Below are 11,587 nucleotides of genomic sequence, written 5' to 3'. Positions count from 1 at the left end.
CTCAGCAAACTGACCCGCGGAGAGAAAGGGGCCAGAGGCATCAAGGTCTATAGTACACACACCCCAGCTAGCATATAACGTTCTGAGAACCATATGTTTCGGCTTGGTGAGAGCGTGGTTATCCTACGGTTATTTAGCATACATCCTTCTCACAACGTTCTGGGAATAGTGCAAGATAGTAGCCTGGCCGTGGAACATTCTCACCACATTTAAGAAACTCCTTTGTTGTTGGTATTTCATTACGAAAACAGAACGTTTTCATGATAGTTCAAAACATGGTTAAATTTAATTTCAATTTGACATCGGGAACGTTCTCCAATATGCCAGGGATGGTTAAGAAACAAGGTCCACTACTGCACCCTAACGTTTCCTACAGGTTTCCTCGCGGTTCTATGTAATGTCATGTTCTCAAATTGCTCTGCGATTATTAAGAAAACTGTCCATTAAAAACCACAATAGAACGTTTCGTAACATTCAGAGAACGTTCTGAGAATGTTATTTAAAAACATTCCGTTCTCGGCATCAGCAAAACTCTCTCTTCTGTTCTCAGAAAAAAATACGTTTTACCGGTTAGGAAACGTTTCGCTTCATGCCCACAGCCAATGTGAAACTAAAAACATAAAACTTCCAAGAAACCAAATGTGCTAGCTGGGACCTATACAGACCCACACACGCACACACACACACACACACACACACACAGCTCCAGTGTGTGTATTGTTTGTTGTGTGTGTGTGACAGAAGCTGGACACCAGTGAATGGAACCTGCCCAGGAAAACCACCTGGAGAGAGAAGAGCAACCCTGCAGCCAGGACACTGCAAGATGTAAATATATTACCATAATATACCATACTATATTATACCATACTATACTATACCATGATACTATCTACTTCTATACACCACACTACACTACATACTATATACTTTATAGAAGAGCAACCCTGCAGCCAGGACACAGCAAGATGTTAATATAATACCATAATATACTATACTATATTATACCATACTATACCATACCATGATACTATCTACTGCTATACACCACACTACACTACATACTATATACTTTATAGAAGAGCAACCCTGCAGCCAGGACACAGCAAGATGTTAATATAATACCATAATATACTATACTATATTATACCATACTATACCATACCATGATACTATCTACTGCTATACACCACACTACACTACATACTATATACTTTATAGAAGAGCAACCCTGCAGCCAGGACACAGCAAGATGTTAATATAATACCATAATATACTATACTATATTATACCATACTATACCATACCATGATACTATCTACTGCTATACACCACACTACACTACATACTATATACTTTATAGAAGAGCAACCCTGCAGCCAGGACACAGCAAGATGTTAATATAATACCATAATATACTATACTATACCATACTATCCTATACCATACTGTGTTATACTATGCCATACTATACTATACCATGCCATACTATACCATACTATATTATACCATAGTATTCCATACTAAGCTGTACTATACTATACTATACTATTCCATACTAAGCTGTAATATACTATGCTATACCATGCCATACTATACCATACTATAGTATACCATAGTATTCCATACTAAGCTGTACTATACTATGCTATACTATACCATACTATATTATACCATACTACACTGTGCTGTACTAATACGTGATATCCTATAACATGCTATACTGTACTATACTATACCATACTATATAATGCTATACTGTACTGTTCTATACCACACTATATTAAACTATATTATGCAATATTGAGCTATACTATACTGTACCATACTACACCATGCCATTCTATATCATACCACACTATCCTATACCATACTATACCATACTGTACCATGCCATACCATATTATACTGTGCTATACTATACTATACCATACCATACTATACTATAACCTAATGTACTATACCATGCGATACTGTACTATACTATGCCATACTATATTATGCTATGCTGTGCTATACTATACTATACCATACCATACTATACTATAACATAATGTACTATACCATACTATACCAAACTATACTATACCGTACTATACTATACCATACTATTCTATACCATACTATACTATACCATGCCATACTGGGATATACCATACTATACCAGACTATCTTATGCTATACGGTGCTATACTATACTATACTATACCATACTGTGCTATGCTGTGCCATACTATACTATACTGTGATACACCATACTACACCACACTATACTATACCATACTGTACTATACTATACCGTGCTATACTACACAATGCTATACCATACCATACTATACTATCCCATACTGTCCTATACCATGCTGTACTATACTATACCATGCTGTACTATACTATACCATACTATACTATACTATACCATACTGTGCTATACCATACTGTCCTATACTACACAATGCTATACTATACCATACTATACTATCCCATGCTGTCCTATACCATACTATACTATACTATACCATACTATACTATACTATCCCATACTGTCCTATACCATGCTATACTATACTATACCATACTATACTATACTATACCATGCTGTACTATACTATACCATGCTGTACTATACTATACCATGCTGTACTATACTATACCATGCTGTACTATACTATACCATACTTTGCTATACTATACCATACTGTGCTATACTATACCTTACTGTGCTATACTATACCATACTATACTATACCATACTATACTATACTATACCATACTGTGCTATACTATACCTTACTGTACTATACTATACCATACTATACTATACTATACTATACCATACTATACTATACCATACTGTGCTATACTATACCATGATACTATCTACTGCTATACACCACACTACACTACACTACATACTATATACTTTATATAAGAGCAGCCCTGCAGCCAGGACACTGCAAGAGGAAGGGTAAGTGTACCTATTAAGACTTCCATATTTGGATTGTAATTAATATTATTTTATTTTTTTTAATTATTACGTTTTTGACCGTTATGTGTAACTTCTCACTAGTGGCCAATTTCAAAGCTGCAAAAAAACGTTTGTGTTTTGTGACTACCGTCAGATAAAGACATTTTTATTTGTATTTTTGTGCTTTCTCAAAAAAATGATCATACGTTATGTAAAATGAAGAGATTAATGTAATGATATGTGCACATGATAGCATATTTCATGAGCATTCATTAATATTTATTGCCAAATAAAAATAAAAATAATGTTCACGCTAGCATGAATGTCACAGTCACACAGTAGCAACAAGACAATAGATTTCAGGCATTCCGACCTGACGTTTTAAATGCATTTTGTCTTATTTAACTGTTAAATTAACCTTACATTGTTATATATAAAAATACAAGTAAAGTCAAAACTGTGCATGATTAATCTTTCATTTTATCTACACTTTTCTTTAAAAAATTAGGAGAGTATGTTAGAACTCAATTTAGATTTTAAACTTGACTAAACTTAACCTGACTAAACTAAACCTGACTAAACTAAACCTGACTAAACTAAACCTGACTAAACTTAACCTGACTAAACTAAACCTGACTAAACTAAACCTGACTAAACTAAACCTGACTAAACTAAACGGGACTAAACTAAACTTGACTAAACTTAACCTGACTAAACTAAACCTGACTAAACTAAACGTGACTAAACTAAACTTGACTAAACTTAACCTGACTAAACTAAACCTGACTAAACTAAACTTGACTAAACTTAACCTGACTAAACTAAACCTGACTAAACTAAACGTGACTAAACTAAACGTGACTAAACTAAACCTGACTAAACTAAACGTGACTAAACTAAACGGGACTAAACTAAACGGGACTAAACTAAACCTGACTAACCTTAGATTTTAAACTTGACAAAACTAAACCTGACTAAACTTAGATTTTGGTAGGGTTAATAAGTACAGTTACCCTGAATCAAATACCGCACTAAGATACCATATACTACACTTTTAAACTATATACTACCATACACTATATACTGCAATGTGACACTATATAATACTGTACGCTATATACTACACTATGATACCATATAATACACTGTAATACTATAAACTACTATACACTGTAAACCGCACGATGATACCATATAACACTGTACACTATATACTACACTATAATACTATATAATACTGTGCACTATATACAACAATATAATACCATATACTACTGTACACTAAATACTACACTATAATACTATATACTCCATACACTATATACTGTACTATGATACCATATAACACTGTGTACTATATACTACACTATAAAACTATATACTACCATACACTATATACTACACCATGATACTATATACTACCATTCACTAATATACTACACCATGATACTATATACTACTGTACACTATATACTACACCATGATACTATATACTAATGTACACTATATACTAAACTATGATACCATATACTACTACACACTATATAATACACTATGATACTATATACTACTACACACTATGTACTACACTATAATACTACAATATATACAACTATACACTATATACTACACTGTGATAATACATACCACTATATAATATATACTACACAATGAGCCTACATACCACTATACACTATATACTACACTATGATAATATATACCACTATGCACTATAGCCTACACTATGATAATATATACCACTATTCACTATAGCCCACACTATGATAATATATACCACTATACACTATATACTACACTATGATAATATATACCACTATACAATATGTACTACACTATGATAATATATACCACTATACAATATATAATACACCATGATAATACATACCACTATACACTATATACTACACTAGGATAATATATACCACTATACAATATATAATACACTATGATAATATATATTACTATACACTATATACTACACTATAATACAATATACCACCATACACTGTATCCTACACTATGATACTATATACTACACTATGATAATATATACTACACTATAATACTATATAATACACTATACTACTATATACTACACTATATACTACACTATGCTACTATATACCACACTATAATACTATATACTACACTCGATACTACACTCGATACTACACCATGATCCGGTATACTACACTATAATACTATATACTACGCTATAATGCTATATACTACACTGTATAATACACTACACATATGGTATACTTTATAGAAGAGCAACACCACAGGACGCAGCAACAGGTAAAAATACTACATTCTTTGTACTACTAAATTATACTATACAATATTACACATTGTAGATATTACAGCTCTACGGCAGGTACCAAGGCTCAGCCAATCACTGTGTTGTAGACTGAGCCAGCCAATGAGAAGGTCTCTAAGCAGTCCAGCCGGCCCCCGAGGAGCCAACCACAGTCCACAGAGGAGGAATGTCTCAGCAACAAGAAGAGACAGGAAGACCCTCCCACAGAGACCCGCCCCTCTTCCACCTCTCTCCCCCCTTGCCTCCCTTCCCTTTGCCCCACGCCCCTCGTTGATGAAGAGGTCGCCATCACACTGTTTCCTGAAGGTAGGACACACACGACCAAGACTGGGGTCACCAAACCATAACTTTGTTACACTTCTGTGTCCGATGCTCCTGTGTTCTGTGTTCTAGTCTCTGTGTTGTACACTCTGTGTTGTGTTCCAGTCTCTGTGTTGTGTTCCAGTCTCTGTGTTTTAGTCTCTGTGTTGTGTTCCAGTCTCTGTGTTTTAGTCTCTGTGTTGTGTTCCAGTCTCTGTGTTGTGTTCCAGTCTCTGTGTTGTGTTCCAGTCTCTGTGTTTTAGTCTCTGTGTTGTGTTCCAGTCTCTGTGTTTTAGTCTCTGTGTTGTGTTCCAGTCTCTGTGTTGTGTTCCAGTCTCTGTGTTGTGTTCCAGTCTCTGTGTTCCAGTCTCTGTGTTATGTGTTTCAGTCTCTGTGTTTTAGTCTCTGTGTTGTGTTCCAGTCTCTGTGTTGTGTTCCAGTCTCTGTGTTGTGTTCCAGTCTCTGTGTTGTGTTCCAGTCTCTGTGTTTTAGTCTCTGTGTTGTGTTCCAGTCTCTGTGTTATGTGTTCCAGTCTCTGTGTTTTAGTCTCTGTGTTCTGTGTTCCAGTCTCTGTGTTATGTGTTCCAGTCTCTGTGTTCCAGTCTCTGTGTTGTGTTCCAGTCTCTGTGTTCCAGTCTCTGTGTTGTGTTCCAGTCTCTGTGTTTTAGTCTCTGTGTTGTGTTCCAGTCTCTGTGTTATGTGTTCCAGTCTCTGTGTTCCAGTCTCTGTGTTGTGTTCCAGTCTCTGTGTTCCAGTCTCTGTGTTGTGTTCCAGTCTCTGTGTTTTAGTCTCTGTGTTGTGTTCCAGTTTCTGTGTTATGTGTTCCGGTCTCTGTGTTATGTGTTCCAGTCTCTGTGTTATGTGTTCCGGTCTCTGTGTTCTGTGTTCCAGTCTCTGTGTTATGTGTTCCAGTCTCTGTGTTCCAGTCTCTGTGTTGTGTTCCAGTCTCTGTGTTCCAGTCTCTGTGTTGTGTTCCAGTCTCTGTGTTCCAGTCTCTGTGTTGTGTTCCAGTCTCTGTGTTTTAGTCTCTGTGTTGTGTTCCAGTCTCTGTGTTGTGTTCCAGTCTCTGTGTTATAGACTCTGTGTTGTGTTCCAGTATCTGTGTTATAGACTATGTGTTGTGTTCCAGTCTCTGTGTTATGTGTTTCAGTCTCTGTGTTTTAGTCTCTGTGTTGTGTTCCAGTCTCTGTGTTATGTGTTCCGGTCTCTGTGTTTTAGTCTCTGTGTTTTAATCTGTATGTTCTTTTTTCTAGTCTCTGTATTCTGTGTGATAGTCATTGTGTTCCAGTCTCTGTGTTTTAGTTTCTGTGATTTGTGGTCTAGTCTTTGTGATCTGTGATCTGGTCTCTCTGTTCTGTGTTCTAGTCTCTTTTCCAGTCTCTCTGTTCTGTGTTCCAGTCTCTGTGTTCCGTGTTCCAGTCCCTCTGTTCTGTGTTCCAGTCTCTCTGTTCTGTGTTGTTCCAGTCTCTGTGTTCCGTGTTCCAGTCTCAGTGTTCCGTGTTCCAGTCTCTGTGTTCTGTGTTCCAGTCTCTGTGTTCTGTGTTCCAGTCTCCCTGTTCTGTGTTCCAGTCTCTCTGTTCCGTGTTCCAGTCTCTGTGTACTGTGTTCCAGTCTCTCTGTTCCGTGTTCCAGTTTCTGTGTTCTGTGTTCCAGTCTCCCTGTTCTGTGTTCCAGTCTCTGTGTTCTGTGTTCTAGTCTCTCTGTTCTGTGTTCCAGTCTCTGTGTTCTGTGTTCCAGTCTCTGTGTTCTGTGTTCCAGTCTCTCTGTTCCGTGTTCCAGTCTCTGTGTTCTGTGTTCCAGTCTCTGTGTTCTGTGTTCCAGTCTCTGTGTTCTGTGTTCCAGTCTCTGTGTTCTGTGTTCCAGTCTCTGTGTTCTGTGTTCCAGTCTCTGTGTTCTGTGTTCCAGTCTCTCTGTTCTGTGTTCCAGTCTCTGTGTTCCAGTCTCTGTGTTCTGTGTTCCAGTCTCTCTGTTCTGTGTTCCAGTCTCTCTGTTCTGTGTTCCAGTCTCTCTGTTCTGTGTTCCAGTCTCTCTGTTCTGTGTTCCAGTCTCTCTGTTCTGTGTTCTAGTCTCTTTTCCAGTCTCTTTGTTCTGTGTTCCAGTCTCTGTGTTCGGGGACAGAGAGCTGGTCCATCTCACACCTCCTAAAAGCTCTGCCTCCAAGCTGTGTGACTCCGCCCCCCTGCCACGCCTGTTGGAACCAACTAGAGAAGGCCAGGTCAGACTGGTCAAGCTCTTCAGAATGGTGTTTGCTATGTATCGGGAATGTGGTCAATTCCATTTCGATTCCATCAATTCAGAAAGGAAACCAAATTCCAATTCCAAATGTTCCTCATTGAAAATAATTGAAGGGAGCTGGAATTGGGGTTTCAGTGTACTTCTGGAATTGACCCCATCCGTGCTCACTGCCACTAAAATCTTTATTAACAGATGAGTTGATGTAACAGCTAAAGCATCATTTACACCCTACGTATGTAGGCAATGCAAGAACGGAGCTAGCTATGCAAAATGGCCATCCTGTGTACGATCCTGCGATACTGCCTTGAGTTAAACATTGGTGGATTTCTGCAAATTCACAGGATGGGCATTTTTTATAGATGAATGCAGGTGTTGCAGTCCTCTGTATCCAGGGTTTAACAGTGAGAGGAGATGGTCCTTTTCTCCATAGATTTTCATTAATGTCCTGTCTGATGTCATCACTTTATTCTTTAGTGTCCAGCTCCTGTCTGATGTCATCACTTTATTCTTTAGTGTCCATCTCCTGTCTCATATTGCCACTCTCTGTACAGGTCCGTCCAGTCCGTCCACCACACGCGCTCAGAACCGCACACTCCGATGGGGCGGAACTCGACAACAGCCACCTCCACGACGACCACGACGGTTGTCACGATGACCACGTTCACCATCGCCGCCACGGCAACAATGACCGGCTAAAGAAGCTGCAGACGTTCTACTCCTCGGAGACGAAGGGCGGAGTGTCTATATCTCCCAGAATGACCCTGGAGACCACGGAGGCTCGCCCCTCGGACAGAGAACACCTGGCAGGTGCCATGGAAACAGGCCAAACTGCCCCGCTACGGAATGCTGGGCTGAAGGAGGGAGGTGGGGGAGGAAGGGGGAGGAAGGTCACATGGGTGGGCCACATGGTACGGCCGCAGGGCACCATAGGGCTACTGGTCAATGGGTCCAAACCCCCGGCCTTCCCCTCCCATAGACAGCATGCTCTTGTCATCAAGAGCCTTCGCCAGGAGAGGGGGAGGAGAGGAGGAGCAGAAGGAGGAGGAGGAGGAGCAGGAGGAGGAGGAGGAGGAAGAGTGAAGCGTAACTCGGTTCAGCTGCGTCAGTCCTTACAGCGTCGAGTAGCTGACCTGAACCTCCCTCTGCTCCCAGCAGCCCCGCAGAGACCCCACTGACCTAAGACCCTAACCCTACTGACCCTAACCCTACTGACCCTAACCCTACTGACCCTAACCCTACTGACCCTAACCTACAGAGACCCCACTGACCTAAGACCCTAACCCTACTGACCTAAGACCCTAACCCTACTGACCCTAACCCTACTGACCCTAACCCTACTGACCCTAACCCTACTGACCTAAGACCCTAACCCTACTGACCCTACTGACCCTAACCCTACTGACCCTAACCCTACTGACCCTAACCCTACTGACCCTACTGACCCTAACCATACTGACCCTAACCCTACTGACCCTAACCCTACTGACCCTAACCTACAGAGACCCCACTGACCTAAGACCCTAACCCTACTGACCCTAACCCTACTGACCCTAACCTACAGAGACCCCACTGACCTAAGACCCTAACCCTACTGACCCTGCTGACCCTGCTGACCCTACTGACCCTAACCTACAGAGACCCTACTGACCCTAACCCTACTGACCCTAACCCTACTGACCCTAACCCTACTGACCCTAACCCTACTGACCCTACTGACCCTAACCCTACTGACCCTAACCCTACTGACCCTAACCCTACTGACCCTACTGACCCTACTGACCCTAACCCTACTGACCCTAACCCTACTGACCCTACTGACCCTAACCCTACTGACCCTAACCCTACTGACCCTAACCTACAGAGACCCCACTGACCTAAGACCCTAACCCTACTGACCTAAGACCCTAAACCTACTGACCCTAACCCTACTGACCCTAACCCTACTGACCCTACTGACCCTAACCCTACTGACCCTAACCCTACTGACCCTAACCCTACTGACCCTACTGACCCTACTGACCCTAACCCTACTGACCCTACTGACCCTACTGACCCTACTGACCCTAACCCTACTGACCCTAACCCTACTGACCCTAACCCTACTGACCCTACTGACCCTACTGACCCTAACCCTACTGACCTAAGACCCTAACCCTACTGACCCTAACCTACAGAGACCCCACTGACCTAAGACCCTAACCCTACTGACCCTACTGACCCTAACCCCACTGACCCTAACCCTATTGACCCTAACCCTACTGACCCTAACCTACAGAGACCCCACTGACCTAAGACCCTAACCCTACTGACCCTAACCTACAGAGACCCCACTGACCTAAGACCCTAACCCTACTGACCCTAACCTACAGAGACCCCACTGACCTAAGACCCTAACCCTACTGACCTAAGACCCTACCCTACTGACCCTAACCCTACTGACCCTAACCCTACTGACCCTACTGACCCTAACCCTACTGACCCTAACCCTACTGACCCTAACCCTACTGACCCTAACCCTACTGACCCTAACCCTACTGACCCTAACCTACAGAGACCCTACTGACCTAAGACCCTAACCCTACTGACCTAAGACCCTAACCCTACTGACCTAATACCCTAACCCTACTGACCTAATACCCTAACCCTACTGACCTAAGACCCTAACCCTACTGACCTAAGACCCTAACCCTACTGACCTAATACCCTAACCCCACTGACCCTAACCTACAGAAACCCCACTGACAGACAGAGACCCCACTGACAGACAGAGACCCCACTGACTCTGTTGTCTAAGGTGTTAATCCCTCTACAGAGTCCAACTCGTGTCAGTGTCCGCACAGCCACGTTGTAGAATATTGAACCTCATTACTTCTCCACTTCTCAGCACGTGTCAAGGAATTCCACTATTGGACATCACATTCACATTAACAGTATGCATGTGGAGCCACAGACATACTGCTCAATGGGACTGCTCTGTGACTGTGAACGACAGACCCGACTCATCCTGGTGACTAGGTCAGGAAGAGAACCACATTTAAACCAGCTACTGGTCTATAGTGCCAAAGGATTACGGTTTACCATGAACAAGGCGCTCTTGAGTGATGTTATCAGGTGGAACCAGGTAAAACCAGGTAGAACATTCCACAGCATTATCACAGTGCAGTATGGGTTAACTCTCATCGTCAGTCTCTACAGCACCATCACAGTACTGTATGGGTTAACTCTCTCATTATCAGTCTCTACAGTACTGTATGGGTTAACTCTCTCATTATCAGTCTCTACAGTACTGTATGGGTTAACTCTCTCATTATCAGTCTCCACAGTACTGTATGGGTTAATTCTCTCATTATCAGTCTCTACAGTACTGTATGGGTTAATTCTCTCATTATCAGTCTCTACAGTACTGTATGGGTTAACACTCTCATTATCAGTCTCTACAGTACTGTATGGGTTAATTCTCTCATTATCAGTCTCTACAGTACTGTATGGGTTAACTCTCTCATTATCAGTCTCTACAGTACTGTATGGGTTAACTCTCTCATTATCAGTCTCTACAGTACTGTATGGGTTAATTCTCGCATTATCAGTCTCTACAGTACTGTATGGGTTAACTCTCTCATTATCAGTCTCTACAGTACTGTATGGGTTAACTCTCTCATTATCAGTCTCTACAGTACTGTATGGGTTAACTCTCTCATTATCAGTCTCTACAGTACTGTATGGGTTAACTCTCTCATTATCAGTCT

The 11,587-nt window shown here is 41.3% G+C and overlaps 1 protein-coding gene across 1 annotated transcript in view; it reads left to right on the top strand.

Moving 5' to 3' along the window:
* LOC129842569 (uncharacterized) overlaps positions 1–9,048 on the top strand; it is a 53,250-nt gene extending 44,202 nt beyond the window's left edge. The window contains exons 8-13 of the mRNA XM_055911178.1: positions 1–45; positions 5,396–5,612; positions 6,195–6,253; positions 6,414–6,509; positions 7,315–7,821; positions 8,393–9,048. The exon at positions 1–45 is cut by the window's left edge and continues 133 nt beyond it. Of these exons, the coding sequence (XP_055767153.1) occupies positions 1–45; positions 5,396–5,612; positions 6,195–6,253; positions 6,414–6,509; positions 7,315–7,821; positions 8,393–9,016 (1,548 nt within the window). The 3' untranslated portion in view covers positions 9,017–9,048. The remainder of the gene's footprint in view (positions 46–5,395; positions 5,613–6,194; positions 6,254–6,413; positions 6,510–7,314; positions 7,822–8,392) is intronic.
* The last annotated feature ends 2,539 nt before the right edge of the window (positions 9,049–11,587 follow it).

The sequence above is a fragment of the Salvelinus fontinalis genome, unplaced genomic scaffold, assembly GCF_029448725.1.
Source record: "Salvelinus fontinalis isolate EN_2023a unplaced genomic scaffold, ASM2944872v1 scaffold_0053, whole genome shotgun sequence".
In the NCBI taxonomy this organism is placed as follows: domain Eukaryota; kingdom Metazoa; phylum Chordata; class Actinopteri; order Salmoniformes; family Salmonidae; genus Salvelinus; species Salvelinus fontinalis.
The sequence above is the reverse complement of the archived record's forward strand: the minus strand, read 5'-3'. Positions and strand labels throughout refer to the sequence as shown.